The sequence below is a fragment of the Myotis nattereri genome (assembly GCF_964212035.1).
Source record: "Myotis nattereri genome assembly, chromosome: 12".
In the NCBI taxonomy this organism is placed as follows: domain Eukaryota; kingdom Metazoa; phylum Chordata; class Mammalia; order Chiroptera; family Vespertilionidae; genus Myotis; species Myotis nattereri.
In genome coordinates this window covers 82,280,551-82,300,414 of record NC_138087.1, presented here as the reverse complement: position 1 = coordinate 82,300,414, position 19,864 = coordinate 82,280,551, and the positions used below count along the sequence as shown (strand labels likewise).

The window sequence follows — 19,864 nt, the reverse complement described above, 5'->3', positions numbered from 1 at the left end:
GCCAGGATGGCGAGGACCGAAGGCCCTTTGGATGTGGTGCCTCTTGCTTTACAATTGGCCTCTGCTTCCCTCAGGATGGCCTGCTCCCCAAACCCAGTTCTGACTTGTTTGGTTTTCTTTGGAATCTGAGCTTTATTGAAAATTGTGAGTTTTTCTAAAAAAATTATTGATTTTTAGGGAGAGAAACATCAATTTGTTGTTCTACTTATTTATGTACTTGTTGAGTATCTATTAGTATAATGTGTGTATGTATATTATTTATTTTATTTATTTTTAGAGAGAATGGGAAAGGACGATAGAAACATTGATGAGAGAGAAACATTGATTGGCTGCCACCTGCATGCCCCCTATGGGAGATCGAGCCTGCAAGCTAGGCATGTGCCGTGATGGGGTATTGAGCCAGTGACCTCTTGGTGCATGGAATGACGCTGAACCAGCTGAGCCATACTAGACAGGCATTGGTTGATTCTTCTTGATTTAATATACATGTATATAATAGAGGCCCGGTGCACAAATTTGTGCACCAGTGGGGTCCCTCGCCTGGCCTGTGGGATCGGGCTGAACCGGCTTTCCAACATCCCCTGAGGGGTCCTGGATTGCAAGAGGGCACAGGCCAGGCCGAGGGACCCCACGGGCGCACGATCGGGGCCAGGGAGGGACTGCAGGAGGGCTCCAGGGCATGTCTGGCCCATCTCACTTAGTCCTGATCGGCTGGACCTCAGCAGCAAGCTAATGTACCGGTCAGAGTGTCTGCCCCTTGGTCAGTGCACACCATAGCGAGTGGTTGAGCGGCCTTAGCATGTCATTAGCATATTTTGCTTTGATTGGTTGAACGGACTACTGGACACTTAGCATATTATGCTTTTATTATATAGGACTAGAGGCCCATTGCACGAAGAGATTTGTGCAATAGGCTTTCCCTTCCCCTGGCTGCCGGCACCGGGTTTCCTCTGGCACCCGGGACCCAGGCCTTCGCTCCAGCCGGAGCCTTCAGTCTTCACGGCTCCAGACAGAGCCTTCAGTCTTCGCTCCTCCGCTTCGCCCCTGTGTATGCAAATTAACCACCATCTTTGTTGGGTTAATTTGCATATGCTCCTGATTGGCTGGTGAGCGTAGCGGAGGGACGGTCAGTTTACATGTTTGTCTATTGTTCGGTAAGATACTTTATTGATTTTAGAGAGGAAGGGAGAGAGAGAAAGAGAAACATCAGTGATGAGAAAGAATCATTGATTGGCTGCCTCTTACACACCTGCAACCTGGGCATGGAACTGTGACCTCCTGGTTCATAGGTCGACACTCAACCACTGAGCCACACTGACCAGGCATTGGTTGATTCTTATATGTGCACTGGCCAGAGTTCAAACCCACAACTTTGGTATATGGCAGTGATGGCGAACCTATGACACGCGTGTCAGAGGTGACATGCGAATTCATTTTTTTGGTTGACTTCTCCTTGTTAAATGGCATTTAAGTCTATAAAATAAATATCAAAAATATAAATCTTTGTCTTACTATGGTTGCAAAGATCAAAAAATTTCTATATGACACGGCACCAGAGTTAAGTTAGGGTTTTTCAAAATGCTGGCACACCGAGCTCAAAAGGTTCGCCATCACTGGTATATGGGGATGACAGTCTAACCAACTGAGCTACCTGGCCAGGGCTTGGAAATTGTGTTTTAAGACAAGTCATTTCAATGATAAAATGAATGTTGCAAAAAATGTGTTTTTGTAAGAGTGTAAAATGCAGGCATTTGCAGGCCACACTTCTGCTGTCCCCTGGCAGTGCAGTTGGTTTGCCCTCCCCTCCTCCCCCCTTCCCCCACCCCCCCAGGGTTGGTCCCATCAAAAAGCAATAACTAGCATGGCAGGTATCTCCACTGCTTGGGCCAAGAAAGTGGAAGTTTCTAGAAGGGAGCCTTTAGTCCTGCATGGAGGTCCTTGTTACCTTGGCCCTCAGTGCAGCCCCATTTCTCTGCCTGAGCCGCACACACTGCCGGGGCATCAGCCCAGTGGCCCCTTAGCTTTCTCCTTCTATCTGTGTCACCGCACCCCTCCTCCCACGTGTGCCCCCAGAATTCCCCAGGTTCTGAGAAAAAGGTGCAGCCAGTTCGTGGAGCTCCCCGCGTCCTCAGCGCAGTCACTACCCATCCTGTGTGGTCACGCCCGCTTGTCTGGAAGGAGCCGTGGTCTGTGCTGTGAGGGCTCACCCCCGCCGCGGAAGGTGGCCGCTGGGACACGGGCGGGTGGCGAGGACTGGACCCTGTGCCAGTTGGGGTGCCGGGTGGGGTCTGGGCCAGCCTGGTGCGGGTGGGTGGCAGGTGTGACGCAGGTGCGCTCTGGGAGTGTGACAGCTGTACTCTGTGGGGGAGGGGCTCAGGCTTGGGTGGGGTGCCCAGGACCCATCAAGGCAGCCTCTGTGGGAGGCAGTTCTTAGCTCATGTTTTTGCTTTTTCAAATAATAGAGCCCTAACAAAATCGAGAATCTTGCTTTTTTTTGTTGTTTTTTAGATTTTCTAAATAACATCTTAAAGAACAGGTTTGTCCCTCAGCAGCCCGTGTGGCCGTTTCCCCTCAGGGTTTGTTTTCCCTACGACCATGCCTTCATTTGTCCTCAAGTTGCTGATCTGAGGGGACATCAGGGAGCAGAATGTGATGCCTGTGTTCAGGGACTGTTAGACAAACCTGTCAGCATTTTGCAGGGCGAAGGAGTTACATTGAAACAGTGCTCCCTGTGCCACGGCCGGAGGGTGGAGGCTGTGGAAGGAGCAGCACTTGGATCAGGTGGGAGAGCGTCCTTGATAGAGGGGGTTGAGGGGTGCGCCAGGGGCCAGCTAGAGCCGCAGGGTCAGCTGCCGCCTGGACCGTGGCCCCAGGCAATGAAGACACACACAGCATAAAGTACACCATCTCAGCCAGTGTTAAGTGTCCAGTTCTGGACATGAAGGACATTCACGACGTGGAACCCCATCAACAGCTCCAGGACCTTCTCATCTTCCCAGATGGACACCGTCCCCTTAAACACTCATCCCACCGCCCACCACCAGGGATGGTCTGTCTCTGTGGGTCTGACTCCAGGGACCTCATGTGTGTGGGACCCACAGGGCTTGTCTTTTGAGTCTGTTTCTTTCCCTCAGCGTAATGTCCCCAAAGGGCATCGGCTGTAGCAGGAGCGGAAAGGCCTTCCTTCTCAGGGCTGAGCGATGTGCTGTGCGGACGGGCCTCATGTGGCTCCGCCGCGCCTCTGCGAGGTCAGCCCTGGGCTCCTGTGAGCAGCGCTGCTCTGCACCGGCGTGTACAAGTGTCTCCTGAGGCCCTGGTTTCCATTCTTCCAGGCGTTGGCCCAGGGGCAGAACTGCCGGGCGGCCTGCGTCTGTAGTTACCTTTCCGAGGCCCCTCCACTGTCCCCCAGCAGCTGCACCTTGCACATGGCCGCCAGCAGTGACCAGCTACAGTGCCACCCCCTCGCCAGCACCTGTTTTTCCTGTGTGTGTTGTAATTGAGGCATAATGGATAATTTTATGGTGGTGGTTTTTCGAAAGTAGCCATCTTAATGGGTATGAGGTGCTATCTATCTCATTGTGAGTTTTTAATATATGTATTATTTTATTGATTTCAGAGAGGAAGGGAGGTGGAGAGAGAGAGAGAAACATCAACGATTAGAGAGAATCATTGATCGGCTGCCTCCTGCACGCCCCCTACTGGGGATCAAGCCTGCAAACCTGGGCATGTGCCCAGACTGGGAATGGAACTGCGACCCCCTACTTCATAGGTCTGTGCTCAACCCTTGGGCCCCCGGCCGGGCTCCTTGTGGATTTGACTTGCGTTTTCCTGGTGACGGGTGAGGCCGAGCATCTCCTTCACGTGCTGGGTGGCCATTGGTGTGCCTATGGAGAAACGACTGTTCACATGATTTACTGATTTTTTAATCTGATTGTTTGTTTTGCTGTTGAATCGTAGAATTTTCATATATTCTGGTTAATTTCTTATCAGATATATGATTTGCAAATATTTTCTCCCATTCCTTGGGTTGCCTTTTCATTCTATTGATTGTGTCCTTTGCTGCACAGAACATTTTAATTTTGAAAAGTCTAATTTGCCCATTTATTCTTTTGTTGCCTATACATTTGGTGTCATGTCCAAGAAATCACCACCAAATCCAGTGTCATGAAGCTTCCCCACTGTTTTCTTCTAAGAGTTTTTGTAGTTTTAGGTCTTTGATCGTTTTGAGTTAATTTTTGTACCTAGTGTGATGTAAAGGTCCATCTCCGTTCTTGTGTGTGCGGATGTCCAGTTCCCAGCATTGCTTGTTGAGGATGCTTACCTTGACTCTTTGTTGCACCTCCCGTGTGCGCGGTGGACCTGGTTAGGCTGAATGGGATTTAAGATCCATCCCCCTCAAGGCTGTGGGTGGCTGTGGCATGACCGCAGGGCCGGAGGCTGGACGTCGGATCCAGGCTGCTGGGGCCGCGCAGGCTGAGCACAAGGACAGGGTGAGGAGCTCTGTACACTCAGCAGAGACAGATGCCGTGTGATTTTTCTGTTGTGCCATTTGGGGGTGCCGCTCAGGGCGATCGGAGATCTTTTGATGCCGCCCATTGAGGGTACTTTTAGTCATAACTTATTAATAAATTGGGCTGGCGAACTTCTGCACAGGGCCAGGTAGAAGTACTTAGGGTTTGGCCACACGGGGTCACTGCTGCTGCTTCTCCTTCCCTTTAAAAATGTAGACACTGTTCTTAGCTCACGGTGCTGACCCGTCTAGTCCCCGGAGCCGGGCGCCATTTCCTCCTTCCTCTCACGGTAACTCCTCTCGGTGGCGGGGCGTTGACCGAAAGGAGCTGTGCCGGGGCCGCGGTCTCCGTGCGGCTGCTGGTGTGTCATTACAGTCACTGACTGTCTTTGTCTTGAAGCCCGCAGCCAGCAAGGACCCCCGAGAAGCTCGAGGTCATGAGGAGCCCGCAGAGGAGATCAGCAAGGACGTTTCTGATTTTGGACGACAGCAGCTTTTGCCCCCCTTCCCACCCCTTCATCAGTCGCTACCTCAGAACCAGTGCTACGTGGCCCCCACGAAGTCACAGACAGGTGAGGGCCCAGCCTGGGCGTCTCTGGACACGTGTCTCCCACCTGCACCTGCCGAACCAGAGCCATGTGTGACTCTGAGTGTGAGTGTGCGTAGGGGGCGGGCCGCTGGTCTCGGCGGGTCCTGGGCTCCCCTGGAAACCTGCAGCCTCCCCCCTGCCTTGTCAGTCTCACGTGAAGATGGCCTCCGTGACGGACTCTCACTGCCCTGGTCGCCCTGTTGGGTGGAAGATGCTGGCGGGGGAACTCCCCGTGATATTGGGGGCCTGTGGGTGGAGGGTGCGGGGAGCGGTGCTCTGGCTCCAGCTGTTGTCCACCCCTTTCCTGTGGGCGTCCTTGCTCTCCTAAGCCTGCTTCTGTTCGTGCCGTTGGGGCAGTGGCTGAACATGTGGTTTTGGTTGGGCCTTTTGGGGCAGGTGGCTGCACGGTGGCCCCACCCGAGGAGGCTGGTGGATGTGCCTTGGGGTGGCGGGGGCTCACTCTTGAGCTACTGGGACACAGTTCCTGCAGACAGGACGGCCCGCTTCAGTGTAGAAAGGCCCTTTGCATGAGGCCCACGCATGTGGGGTGCAGACATACAGGTGAGCCCGGTCAGCCTGGTTGCGGGGGTGCGGCTGCTGCCCCCCGTTTCCCATAGGCTGCCCGGGGCGTGTCCACAGTCAGAGCGGCATGCCTTCCGGGCTTTAAAGTACTTCCGGCTGGTGCAGGGCCTCGGCCGGCATCTCCGCGCCCGTTTCAGCACCGGCACAGCTGTGTGCTCCCCCCACGCGACTCCTGACCCAGGAGCCGGGGTGCAGACATTGGCCCCTTTGGCCTCTAGATACTTCAGTGTTGCTTCCTACAGTGACAATATAGTGTCCCTGAAAACGGCACTGCCACCACGGGCGGTAGCTGTGCTGCGACTCCGTGGCCAGCTTTTGCCAGGTGCCCTGTGAATGCCCTTTTCAGCAAAGGAAGCAGTGTCTCTCGGTGGGTTTCAGAAACTTCTAAACCCTGGAACTTTAAAAAAAGTGTTTGGTTCCAGCTGTTGTCCAGCACTTTCCTGTGGGCGCTGTCACCCAGCGCCCTCCTGCCCTTCGGGTGGTGGATGGAGCGAGGAGGAGGGTGGCGGGAAGGGCACTGTGCAGGGGCGGGGCTTTCAGGGTCCCATTTGCATCTGTACAGCTCAGTGTTTTATTGTGAATTAAACAGACGGCCCGTGAGCGCCCCTGCCCTCTGCCCCCCCCGTGTCTGTGCTGAATGTTGGTCAGGTCTGTGAGCTGTCCCCTACCTGGAAAACACATTTGAATGGCACCTCTTTTTCTTTCTTTTCTCCTTTTGACTTTTTTTTTTTTAGCTTCCTTGCCTTTTGTTTTAGCAGCTGCAGTGTCTCGAAAGAAAAAACGAAGAATGGGAACCTATAGTCTGGTTCCCAGGAAAAAGACCAAAGTATTAAAACAGAGGACGGTGATTGAGATGTTTAAGAGCATAACTCACTCCACTGCCGGCTCCAAGGTGAGGGCGCGGCGGTGCCGTGTGTCTGTCCAGGACGGTCTGCGGCCGACAGACCGAGGGTGAGGGGGGAGGCCTCGGTCCCTCTGAAGGAGCCGAGGCTCTCAGGCGCCTCTGCTCTAGGCCACGCCTCCCATCCAGGCGGTGGTGGCGCCCTGCGCTGGGGGCCAGCAGGCTGTCCTGCTCCCGGCTCTGCGTGACGGCTGTCCCCCTGCCCGTTCCAGAGCGAGAAGGACCTGGGCGACAGCACCCTCCACGTGAACGGGGAGAGCATGGAGATGGACTCGGAGGAGGAGGACTCCGAGGAGCTGGACGAGGAGGAGGACCAGGGCGCCGAGCAGGCTGCCGCCTTTCCCACGGAGGACAGCAGGACTTCCAAAGAGAGTGTGTCGGGGAGTGACCGCACCCAGAAGGTAGGCCTTTCCCTCCTCGGTCTGGAGGCTCCAGAGTGGACCATCGTGGGCCTGGGAGTCAGCAGTGGGCCTTCTAGGCTGCCCTCAAGTCCCTGTCTGCGTCTGACTTGAGCTTTTGTTTACTTTTCTTGCATTTTAGATTAGTTTCTTTTAACAGAGAAGCGTGTGTCTCCCTGTGCCTGTTTATTGAAGGGCATGGATGGAGCGCCTTAGGCTCTGGGTGGACAGGACTCACTTGTGGCCAACTGCTCGTGGTGCTTGCTGCTGGCCGGTGCGACCCCTCCCCAGGGGCAGCCCTCCTGCCGCTGAGGAACTGACGGGAGCCCCTGTCCTCCTGGTCGGAGCAGGCAGCATCCAGGGCTGCCGAGGTGCATGCGATCGGTACCACCTGGTGTGTCCCAGCTGCCAGGCGTGTTCTTGTTACGTGGCCACCCGAGGGAGGACCAGCTCTAGGAGGTGGCCGGTGGCAGTGCGGTCACAGCCGGAGCCTCGGGGCCCCTTCTGCCAGGAGCTGCCTGCAGGTGGTGCTGGGGCTCCTCCCTGGCCAGGGTCTCCAGGGCCCTGGGTGGGTGTGGTTTCTGAGCAGATGCGGGTGTGTGGGCGAGCACTTGTGCGCGCTCAGTTCTGAAGGGTAGACGAGGGGCATTGGGAGCTGGGACGTAGATAGTCGTGCTCTTACTGTGCCGCGGAGCAGACTTGGTTGAGGAAACTCTCGGTCACCTTTAAGCTGGACTGTTAAGCCAACGCGGTCACTGCTCCGAGCCCCACTGAGCATTTTCTCCCATCGTCTGTGGTTGTGCATCTGTGACGACGTGGCACCAGGAGCGTCTCGTGGATGTGGGGGTGGGCGTCAGCTCCGGGTGGGCTCGTCCTCCAGCCCTGCCAGGGGCTCGCGGCCCAGGTCCTCATCTCCTGCTGGTGCACGGACCTGCACTGCTGGTTGTGGGTCAGTTGACGTGAGCTATCTTCTAATACTGCATGGATTTCATCTTTTGTTTATGAATATTTGACATACAGAATTTATTTGGTGATAAAATGTAAAGTTAATGCACTCAAAATGGCTGAATTTTATGGAACCCATTCCCTCGAAATGGCTGTCCACATATGTCAACAGCATTATTGACTGATTTCCCCTGGCTGGTTTAATAAGCGCCATTGTCATATACAGCGTGGCATACGAATTTGAGTCTATATCCGGATTATTTACTTATTTGTTTATTTATTAAATACATTCCATTGACTTTCCACAGAGAGGAAGGGAGAGAGATAGAGAGTCAGAAACATCGATGAGAGAGAAACATCGATCAGCTGCCTCCTGCACACTTCCCACTGGAGATGTGCCCGCAACCCAGGTACATGCCCCCGACCGGAATCGAACCCGGGACCCCTCAGTCCGCTCTATCCACTGAGCCAAACTGGTCTCGGCCGGATTCTTTATTTTGATCCAGATTCTCATCTTTAAGAGAGAGTGTGGACACCGGATACTAGATGTAGTTATAAAGGGGAAGCTAAGGGAATGTCAGGCTCACAAGAGAATCAGGGAACGAAGTGGGATGAAAGCAGACCCTACGGCCGCTGGGAGACAGAACAAGACGCAGGGCGGCCTGAGTGAGCCGGGCAATGAGCAAAGAAGACTGAACAGGGCCGTCCCAGCGAGACGGCAAACGCCCGCCGCCCTGACGACGCTCCGCACGCCTAGCGCGGTGTCGGTCGGGCAGCCCGGGTGTGTCAGACGGTGGCCATGGTGAGAGTGGGGACTGGCTCAGAGGAGGCTGAAGGGTACGGGGCCTGTTTGCAGGACTTAGTGGCGAGCAGATGGAAGGCGGAGGCCAGAGAGCTCCTGGGTTTCAGGGGCTCCTTGTGGAGCCAGCTTGGGTTTGGGGTTTGGTGATGACTTCGTGACCCCAGGAATGATAAGGATTCAGTTTGCCAGTGACCACAGAATGCCACGCCTGAGTGTCCACCCAGGTCACCCCCTGAGCCCTGCCGCCCTCGTACCCGCCCTGCCTCGGCGCATATGGAACCCTGCTGGGGCGTGTATTAGTGTGGCTCATCTCTGCAGTGTTATGTATGTGGGGTTTGTTTGTATTGTTAGTTCATTGTCATTGTTATATCACGGTGGTTTTTTAAAAATATTTTTATTTCAGAGAGGAAAGGGGAGGGAGAGAGAGTTAGAAACATCCATGGTGAGAGAGAATCATTGATTGGCTGCCTCTTGTGCCCCCTTCTGGGAATGGAGCCCCACCCTGAGCATGTGGCCTTGGTGGAATTGAACCCCGATGCTCAGTCCACAGGCCGATGCTCTGTCCATGGAGCCAGACTGGCCAGGGCTGTCGTGGTCGTTTCTAAAGTCATCCCAGTTCTCTGAGACCCTCTCTGGCCATCTTGGCGTCGAAAGTGTGACTGTAAAATGCTAAAATCGTAGTGGCCCTCTATACTGTCATCTATTGGAGCTGGCTGTGGCTTAAACATTCTCAGTTTGAGTTTCTGTGACAGAAACTATTAACGGACATAACACACCACAAAGGCGCTCTGGTGTTCTTAGTAATTTTCCAGAAAATGAGGTGGTTCCGAGACCAGAACACAGCTCGTGGAGTCCCCCCGAGGTGCCTGCTGGCTGCCCACGCGTGTCTGCCGCTGTGGGACCCGCACAACTGGGTCAGACTCCTCCCCTTCCGGGTGGCCCAGCGCCTCCTGTGTGTTCCCACTGACGCCGCTCGTGTGCAGCCGTGTGCCCCTGGGTTGGTTATGCTCTGAAACCGCTTGGTAGGAAGGGGGCCCCGCCGTGTGTTCCTCCCTCGGCGCCGGCCTTCTCATTGGTGGGACCAGCGCTTGCTGCTTGGATTAGAAGCCAGTTTCAGGGCCTGGTCATGTGGCAGGCAGCTGGGGGTCCCAGGCGTTTTGAGCGCGGGGTGGGGCGAGGTGCAACCCTCACTTTGTAGCCTGGGGTGGGAGCTGGGTCTGGCGATTGGGGTCAGTCCTGCTGGGTCAGGGTCTCCTCTGGCCTCCCCACCCCGAGCCTTCGCTGGCCGCGCGCTGTCTTCCTCGCTCGCTGGTGTTTCCGCTCTCGGTTCAGCATCGGACCCGGCTGTTCAGCCCGCTCCCGTCTCCTCCCCGTTTGCTCAGGTTTTCGGTTTTGCCTTCTTGGCAGCTGTTGTGTGTGCAGTTACCCAGCGACCCTACAAAGTCCCCTGCTCCTTCCTTCACGGTCTCACGGCACTTCGGGCGAGCTGGGCAACTAAGTTGTTAAGCTGCTTGTTTTAACTGGTGGTTTCATTGCTCAATCTTTTTTTGTTGTTGTGAATCCTCACCCGAGGATATTTTTTCCATTGATTTTTAGAGAGACGAGAAGGGAGGGGGAGAGAGAGACACATCCATTGGTTGCCTTTCGCATGCTCCCTGACTGGGGCCGGGGATCGAGCCTGCAGCTGAGGTACATACCCTTGACCGGAATTGACCCTTAGTCTATGGGCTGATGCTGTAACCACTGAGCAAACCTGCTAGGGCTAAAATAAAAAACTACCCAACAAAACTTAAAGGTAGCACATTAAATAAGCTGACCAAAGATATCTGGATCCTACCAGAAAGGTTACTGTACCACTCAGTGGTGAGCATCTTAAAGCATTTCTAACAGGAGGAGGAAGATGGGGAGGGCGGCCGCTGTCTCCCGCCATGAACCCGCAGCTCTGGTCACCGAGACCTCGTGGGACGAGACCAGCAGGAAACGTTCCTGTTTGGAAGGACCAGAGAAAAGCATATGCTGAGGATGGAAGTGCCTCCCAATGGCGAGACCGCAGCTGGAGAAGGCAGGCAGCTGGAGCCGAGCTGCTCCCTGTGCTCCCGGCGCAGAAGCCAGGAGTGAGGCAGTGGCTGGGCGCAGCCTCACAGACGGTCAGGCTGTGCAGACGCGGGCAACGGTGGGCGGCACAGCATGTGGCCGCTCCGTTTGTCCGGTAAAGGTCGTCTCGAAGCAGATACTTCAGTGTGGATCTTCGAAGGGCAAGACTCGGAAACAAAAGCACAACATCTCACCTAAAAACTGAAAAGTATGATTGTAATGATGTGATGTCACCAGTGCACTTGGCAGTACATTTAACAAGAAATGTTTGTTACCTGTAAGAAGAAAACTAAGACTTCTCTGAAAGCAGTTCAGAAAAAAGACAAGTGCATGGGAAGACCCACTGTTTGTCTGGGGAGGACCAGTGTGTGACTGTGTGCAGACCAGAACCGTTCCCCCAGGACCCACAGGAGTGAGGCATGGTGACAGCAAGATGGGAGCGAGGGCCGCGGTGCCGAGACAAGGCCGCCACCGAATCAGGGCTTGTGAGGAGGGAGGGCGGGAGGGAGTGGATGGGGCCATAGCAGCCGTTTGTATGTAAGGACCGAGTTTATTGTGGGAATAGGGTTTAGATAGTCGTCTGGGGACCATGACAGTTCAGTAAATGTTGGAACAATTGGCTGATCTTTGGGGAAAAACAGATGTGGGCTCCTGCTTGATGGTTCCTAACAAATGTCACCTTTCCGGAATTGGGTGGGGTGATGGCTGCACCCCGAACATAGTGAAAACCATCCCGTCGGACACTTTAAAACGATGAGTTTCCGGTTAAGTGAATCACTTCCCAGTGAAGCTGAGACTTACAAAAGTAAATTCCAGAAGATTTAGCGTCGACACAAATGCTGCCTGGTGGGAGGGGATTGCTGGGACTTTTTTCTGATGGCCAGTGAGGAAGGCCTGGCGCACGGCCAGACCCAGAGCCCCGAAGGGAAAGGGGGGCACGTGTGACTGGTCCAGGTCACACCTCCGAGTTTATGCCAGGAACACCAGAAGCAAAGCTCAAAGAACTCAACCCAGAAGACATCTGTGACAGTCAGCAGCCACCACGTTAGCATCCTGTGTGTGTAGCTTCCCACAATCGGTAAGAAAGCAAGAACCCAGTGGAAATGCGGACGCGGTAAGGCCCCGAGACCTGGCGGGGAGGTGGAGGGCGCAGTGAAGCAGCGTCTGCCTGGGGCTGGTCCCGGACGGAGGGTCCTGCTGGCTCAGGACACGGCCGCAGTGTGGAGCGCTGGGTGTGCCTCGATGGGGGCTGACGGCATCACCACGTGCCCCCACGGAGGACCAGGCCAGCATGTGTGCGCCACGTCCTGGTCCCCGCCTCCAGGACCGGTGAGAAGGGGCACATGGGTGCTCGCATGTGCTTTAGCCACTTCTACACCAGCAGTGTGTGCATGTGGATAGAAAAGGATACAAGCAGCCGGAATAAGGTCTCCGTGTTGTTTTGATATGGAAAGAATTCCAAAATACATTTTTAACGAGAAGACATAACGTTCACAAAACTGTATTTGACGGCCCATCATCTGACCAGACAGAAACGCGCTCTTGTGTTCAGGCCACGCGTGTGCACTCGGGCTGACGGCCCTGAGCCAGACTGGGCTCTTGGGTGTGTCTGTGGGGGGAGGGGTCATTGTCTGTGATTTTGTACCCTCTGACACCTTTTCACTGTGTGTGCTTTGTTGCTTTCCAACCGAACTCTACGCTCAGGACCACCAGGTGATGCGCCAGGCGCACTCACCTTCAGCGCAGACGAAGGAGCACCCCAGCCGCCACTCGGGGCGGGGCAGGAGCGCCGGCACCCCGCCCCTTCCCCTTCCCCGCCCCGCCCCGCCCGCCCGAGTGTGGAAAATGTGGTATTGATGGAATCGCTGCCACTGGCGCGTCTCATCAGTTTCTGTTTTCTTTTCGGCTTGTTGTGCGGCTGGTCAGATGGATGGCGAGTCTGAGGAGGAGGAGTCGGCCGGCACCGGGGAGGAGGAGGAGGACGGAGACGAGTCCGACCTGGTAACCAGCGGTGCATTCTGGCTTCGTGTTTGTAGCCCAGTGAACCAGGAGACAGCGCCATGCATTGTGTCCGCGCGGGGAGCAAGCAGGGCCTCACGGGCGCAGGCACCGCAGACAGGCCGGGGCAGGGCCGGCAGGGGGTCCCCCAGACTCTGCCGCGTGGCTGTGAGGTGTCGGGAAGAACCACCTGTCGGGGGGCTGGGTGTGGCAGGGGCGAGGCACGGAGCGAGGGCAAGTCTGTTGTTACCACTGGGCAGCCAAGCAGAGATGTCACGGAGGCAGGCCCCTGGGTGGGATGGGGAGCTTGGAAATGGGGAGGGATGGAGCCTGGGCACCACGGCCAGACACGTGGGTCCTGAGACCGGGAGGATCCTCCGAGCTTCAGAGAGGAAGCTCGGGACCTGGGGTCACGTGGACGGAGAAGCTCTTAGGAGGCAGCAGGTGGCATGTGGTGTCAGCTGGTCTGGGGCGGATGAGGGGAGGGAGGACACGGACTTGGTGACGGTGTGACGTGACGGGGAGCTCTGGGTGTAGTGCTTGCCACAGTTCTTTCTGAAGCTTTGCCATCCAGGAGCGCCCAGAGGGCAGGGGCACGGGGTGGCGGGCTGTTGAGAGGGCCTCACTGGGCGGAGCACCGACACGGGCCAGCACCAGGGCGGTGGGCGGGAAGGCCAGGCCCTGCACCTGGTGCGCCTTTGTGTCTCGTGAACACGTTCTCTCCAGGTTCTGCCCACAGCAGGCAGGGAGCCTGAGGTCCTTGCGCTAGACCAGCTGCAGGGCTGGCGGTCCCCACTGTGCCTCTGTCTGTCCTTCGTGGCAGGTGGATGCCCTTCCCCACTTAGGTTTTAGAAACACTCAAACCATCGTGAAGGCTAGAGGCGTGCTGCCCCCGCCTGCACTGCGCTCCAGGCGGGTTCCGGAGCTCGGAGGCGCCTTTCAGAGCAGGCAGCGCAGCGTGTGGGCTGGGTCTCGGCGTGTAGGCGCTCCCTGAGCCAAACTCAAGACTTACCCGTTCCATTCCGATGCTCCGAGCCTTTTCGGGGCCTGTAAGATGGCTGAGCCTAGAGCGATGCTGGGGGAAAGCCTGGGTCTGTGAGAATGGGATCCGGGAAAGAATGTCTGAAAGTGAAGTTGATTTTCTAGTTGCAGAATCAGGACATAGCAGGCACTCGCTCGCACGAAAACAAACTGCAGCGCGTGGGCCGTCTGAGGTCCCCCCGCTCAGCTCCCTGTTCCTGCCCCTTTGGTCCAGAGCTCCGAGTCCAGCATCAAGAAGAAGTTCCTCAAGAGGAAAGGGAAGCCTGACAGCCCCTGGGTCAAGCCGGCCAGGAAGAGGAGGCGGAGAAGCAAGAGGAAGCCAGGCAGTGCGCTGGGTGAGCCCTGCCCACTGGGAGCCCTGGGGGCCGGGGGGCCGGCGGGAGGCAGGAGGCGGGAGGCGGGACTCTGGAGGACTCCTCTGTTTAAGGAAGAGGAATGATGTTTGACATTCCTTTGGTGCAGACACCCAGGTGACCGTAACCCTGTGGCACTCCCTGGCTTCCTTGGTGCCTGTGGAGCTGACGGGATCATCCATCACCTGCTCTGTGTAGACAGGGCACTGGGGCCTGTGTGGACCTCCGGGTCCCGCGGGCAGTGCCTCGGCCCACATGGTGGCTTTCGGCCCCCACTCAGATTTCCCGGCTTCAGAGGCCTTTTTGTAAAGGGGCACAGGAGGGACATGGCCCTCAGACCCAGAAGGTCAGCAGGCCTGGGGGCGGGGCTACTGCAGCCACTTGGTTCCAGAGGGCTCGGCATTGGGGACAGCGTACGTCACTCAAGTGCACAGCTGGCAGGTCCCCGCCCCTGCAGCCTGCTGTCCCCAGTCACCCTGCCTCGCTCGTTCAGGCAGGTCACACCGTGGGTCTTTGTGTGGATGATCGGGGGGCGCCTGTGTCTCAGGCAGCTGCTGTGTGCATAGCTGTTGGGGAGGCAGCCACGTTGCCGGGCGGGGCTGGGCGGTCAGAGGGAGACCAGGCCAGGGCTGTCCACGGTGTGCGGGTCCTTTGCCTGCTGGGGAGTTGGGTTCTTCCCAGTTGGGGCTGTTTCCGAGGGAAGAGCTGTGCCCACTTGTGTCTGTGTCTCTTGGAGCAGATGCTCTCAGCGTCTTGGGTCCACGTTTAGCCTGGAGGGGCTGAGTCATGTGGTGTCTGACTTGGTGGGAAACGTTTCCAAAGCGTTGTCCTCCCCCCCAGCGCGCAGGCCCTGCTGGTGTCCTGGCCGCCCGCTCTGCTCCAGCGCCTCGGCCTCAGTTTCCTCCTCTGCGCCGGGCGCACGTTTACTTTCTGCGTCTTCCTTGGGAGAGTGTTTATTCTTTCGTTCGTGTGAGATCGATGTGTGCCTTCCCAGGGAGTTACGGTCTTTTGTGAAGTGTGTTCTGTGAATGTGTGCACCTCGTAAAAGCTTAAAGTGCGTTGAAGTCTAACTTATGACTACATTCTTTCCAAATTCTGTTGTTTGTGACCTCAGAGGTCTTGTGCTAACTGTCAGGCACAAAGATTTTGTCCCATCTTTTCTTGAAGTTTCCGTCTGAGCCCTATCGTGGGTCTCCGATGCGGCTGAGCTGGTGCCTGTGCTGGGAGGTGGGTCCAGTGCACGTGCCGTGTGCGGGCGGCGCCATGGCTGCGTGGACTTTCTCTTCTCACCTTCCCACCTGTGCTGACAGTGCTGGGCATTTCTGGACAGTCTTGTCTCTTCCGCCCGGCCGTCCAGCCATCCATCCATCTGTCTGCACCACAAGCTGCAGCACTCCATTGTTTTCCTGATTACTTCAGCTGTCCTTCATTCCCCTGATGTAGAGGTAGCTTTGCCGAGTGGATATCGGGGAGGCAGATGCGGGCGCTGTGTGTGACTGTCACAGTGTGAGCCTGGACTTAGGGGTCGGGGCCTCCTTGAACCTCATGCTCCTTCCCGGACGGTTCCTCTCTCATCACGGCTTACCCCTCAGGCCACCTGCCTGGCGTGGCTCTTCTGCCGGCTGACACGCAGGTGCAGGTCCGAGAGGGAACGTATCTTGGGCGCAGAGGCGTCATCTTTGCCTTCTTGGTGAGACGTGCACAGCGCGCGCCTGAGCACTCACCCGGGAGTTGGGACGCGCTCTCTCTGTGAGGCTTAAAATGGCACAGGCCCTCCTGCGCTCAGGTGGACGGCGACTTCTCATGAGCGCTGGCTCCCTGCCTGTCCTGGACCCAGGGCAGAAGGTGGCGGCACTCAGGCGTGATGCCTCCCCTCAGCGGGCGATGCCCTGTTTCCTGGCCACTGAAAGAAGAGCTGCGACGCTGACGGAGCTCGGTGCGTGAGGCATCGGCCCTCGCTGGACTCGGGGTTCTGTGTCCGAGCAGCTTTCCTTCCCCGGCTCCGCGGCTCCAGGGCCTCCTCGTGCACAGATGCCTTCCCTGGGCCTGTCCCGAGGGCGACCCTCTCCTAAACCCCGGTCTGGCTGCAGATGCCCCAAGTCCTGGTCCCAGGAGTCGGCACGCGCGGGCTGTTCCTTGGCTGCTGCTCAGCATCTGGTCTGACCTGAGGGCCGTGGAGCACACTCACCCTGTGCTCACCGTCCTCCGGGCTGTTGGGCCAGCTGGGCTCGGGCTGGGGTCCGTCAGAGACAGAGGTTTTGACACATCCGAGCCTTGGTTTTTCTTGACACGGACCCTCCCACGTGTCGTGTGTGGACATGGGGGCCTCACACAGTGTGCAGGAAGGTGGGGAGTGCGGTCGCCTGGGCCACAGTGGCAGTGATGGCTGAGGGGAGCAGATTGATTGGCACAGCGTCTGGGGGCGTGGCGTTCACAGTGGTGCCTTTGAACGCAGGTCCTGAAGCGTACACGTCTTCTTCGGGGAGCGCAGAGCTGGCGGCCCCGGGGGACAGTGCGGGGTACATGGAAGTGTCTCTGGACTCCCTGGATCTCCGTGTCAAGGGAACGCTGCCCTCGCCAGCAGGTGAGCGTCAGGCTGTGACTCGGCCGGCCCTGTCTTGCCTTCCTGTCCCTGTTTGGCGTTCCTGGCCTGTGGCCCCCACGGAACGTTGCCAGCACAGCACCATGTGGCTCGCGTTTCCCTGTTGTGAGGCGGCAGAGGCCGGGAATTGGTCCCTCTGTGGACTGCGCTTCACTGTGGGGAGGGTTGTCAGCGGACGGAGCGAAGCCGGCACACGTCCCACTGGTAGGGGCGCTCTCGCGTGTCTGACTCCAGGGCTGGCTAACGGTCCCGACGTGGGGGAGACGGACGGCCTCCAGGAAGTGCCCCTCTGCAGCTGCCGGATGGAGACCCCGAAAAGCCGAGAGATCACCACTCTGGCCAACAACCAGTGCATGGCCCTGGAGAGCGTGGACCACGAGGTGAGCGTTGACTTTCATTAGCTGAGCAGAGGCATGGCAGTGCCCCGAGCGGGTCGGAGCATGGCAGGTGCCCAAGCTTATGGCGCAGAGCCTGGGAGGCAGCAGAGGTGACAACCTGGAAACCCATACCTGGGTGGAGAGCTCTTAGGGAGGCGATGCCAGTGGTGCCACGCCTTCCTGGGTGAGGCTCATGCTCCAGCAGAGGATCGACCTGCTGCAGGTGCAGACGTGGATGGGCCGGTGGCCGGCGAGCCTGCAGCACCCGTCACTCAGCCTGTCCACAGACCCACCCGCCCTCTCCCAGGACTTTCCTCCGTGACAGAGGCACTCATACGCCTGGCCCCGCCTAACCCTAACCGCCTCTGCCATCTGCAGCCCGACTCGTCGCCCTCGGCTCTCATCCTGGCTGTGAGCTGGCATTCCAGTGCAGACCCACATACCACTAAATATTTCAGGATGCGTCTCCCTAAAAAAAGGACATTTTTCATGTAACAGAAATAGTGACTTCCTGTTACATAATGCCCAGTTCAGAGTCAGATGTGTCTGTGAAAAACTGTCCTCTTACAGTTTTTCCCCAAAGTCCTCCTGTGGCATTTGCTGTGTGTGTCCTGTGTTTCTGCCTCTTTTCACCCAAACACTCTCGCCGCCGCTCCTCTCCTGTCCACGCTGCTGGGCGACCTGGGCCCACCTGGACGCTGGGGCTGAGGCTTCCCATCTGTCACATCGAGTCCTTATCCCGTGGCCCGAGCGCTCGAAGTTCAGGCGCCACGCTTCAGCTCTGTCCAGTTCCTGCTGCCCAGAATGCTCTGGAGCGGGTCTGTGTGGCGGCCGGTGGCCCCGCCTTTAGTCCTCAGCCTTCCCGTGTCCTCGGGCACTGCCATTCCTCCCGCAGTCCCGGCTGGGGCTCTGGCACAGAAGACCTCCCCTCTGCTGGCCCTGAGGACACCCCCTACGGCACACAGCATCACAGCTGCTGCTCGGTCTCTTCATTTTCCAAGCAAAGAGCTGGTGCCCAGCGGCCTCTGCAGCCCGCCCGTTCCTCGGCTCCTTTGTGGACTGTGCTGACTGGTTGTTTCTCTGATGTCTGTGTTAGTTCTTTGGAGTTTTAAAGTGGGGGTGGCTGGCCGTGAGGGTTCTGTTATTCGGGTGGTTTTACAGGAAGGCTTGTCTTCTCCTCCAGTGTCTCACACCATCTCGAGTGTTTCGTTCGTTTCCCAGTCCTTCGGGCAATGTGTTCCATCCTATTCTGAGGTTGACCAGTTCTCCCTTTCAAACATCATTGTGGACTGAATATATATAGATATGTATTTCTTAATTTTTTATGTTTTTATTGGTTTTAGAGAGAGATGAAGGGAGAGAAATAGAAACTGATGAGAGAGAAACATTGATCAGCTGCCTCCTGCACGCCCTCTCCTAGGGATCGAGCACCCAACCCAGGCATGTGCCCTGATGGGAATCGAACCAGTGACCTCCTGGTTCATAGGCTGACGCTCAATCACTTAGCCACACCGGCTGGGCTACACGAATATATTTGGGGTTTCATTTTTGTGTTTTATTCTTATTGGTACTCAAACAGTCCCATCTTTGGCTCACATGCCCTCTCCACGTGGGACCTTTCCTGGGGTCATGACTGTCCTCGTGATGCTGAGAGGTTCCGTGCCTTTCACTGCTTCTCTCAAAGGGCCCGGAGCATTTCCTAGGTGTGAAGGTCCGTGTGACTCTGGAATCAGTCGTTTCCATGGTGTTGCAGAACCATTAAGAGCGCAAGACAACCATGGACTTTGCAGGAGCCACTCTGAAACTGGAAGATGGTGGAGATTTTCCAGTGCAACCAGTCCTTTTTTTGTTTTTTAATTAATCCTCACCTAGGATATTTTTCCATTGATTTTCAAAGAGTGGAAGAGGGAAGGAAAGACAGAAATATCAATGTGAGAGAAATACATCAATTGGTTGCCTCCTGCACACACCCTGACCAGGGGCCGGGGAGGAGCCTACAACCGAGGTATATGCCCTTGACCGGAATCAAACCTGGGACCCTTTGGTCCACAGACCGACACTCTCTACACTGAGCCAAACGGGCTAGGATACAACCAATCTTCTAAGAAATGACTATGTTCCTTTTTTCTTTTTTAATTATTTTTTTTTAACCACCAGTTTATTCAACACAACAATCCCTCCAGCTTTACTGAGGTGGGTGACCATGTCCATGACTAAATCTGCCTCTCAACTGGAAGTTAGGGTTTAATTCCCGATCGTGGCACAGGCCTAGGTTGTGGGCTCGATCCCAGTGTGGGGCGTGCAGGAGGCAGCCGATCAGTGATTCTCTCTCATCATTGATGTTTCTATCTCTCCTCTGAAATCAATAAAATTATATTAAAAAAATTTTTTTGCTGTTTTGGAAATAAGTTTTTTATGTTAGCATATGATAGATATATTGCTATTTTAAAATAAATTATTACTTAAAAAATTTTAATTTCCAAGAACCAAGATCATGGTGTAGGTAAACACCTGTACTTACCACCTCTCACAACTACATCAAAATTACAACTAAAATACGGAACAATTATCACTGAGAACCACCTGAAAGCTGGCTGAATGCAAGTCCTACAACTAGAGAAAGAAGAAAGCACATGGAGACTGGTAGGAGGGATGAGGCGTGGAAAGGGCTG

General features: G+C 56.1%; 1 protein-coding gene across 2 annotated transcripts in view; it reads left to right on the top strand.

Moving 5' to 3' along the window:
• Window positions 1–19,864, top strand: part of EHMT1 (euchromatic histone lysine methyltransferase 1) — a gene marked incomplete at its 5' end in the record, with an annotated part of 75,382 nt that overhangs the window by 31,138 nt on the left and 24,380 nt on the right. The window contains 7 exons of one of the 2 annotated variants that reach the window (XM_081104150.1): window positions 4,911–5,082; window positions 6,437–6,573; window positions 6,795–6,983; window positions 12,748–12,822; window positions 14,075–14,195; window positions 16,669–16,797; window positions 17,050–17,195. In XM_081104150.1, the coding sequence (XP_080960276.1) occupies window positions 4,911–5,082; window positions 6,437–6,573; window positions 6,795–6,983; window positions 12,748–12,822; window positions 14,075–14,195; window positions 16,669–16,797; window positions 17,050–17,195 (969 nt within the window). Of the gene's footprint in view, window positions 1–4,910; window positions 5,083–6,415; window positions 6,574–6,794; window positions 6,984–12,747; window positions 12,823–14,074; window positions 14,196–16,668; window positions 16,798–17,049; window positions 17,196–19,864 lie in introns of both variants that reach the window. The other variant, XM_081104149.1, reaches the window with a different exon arrangement.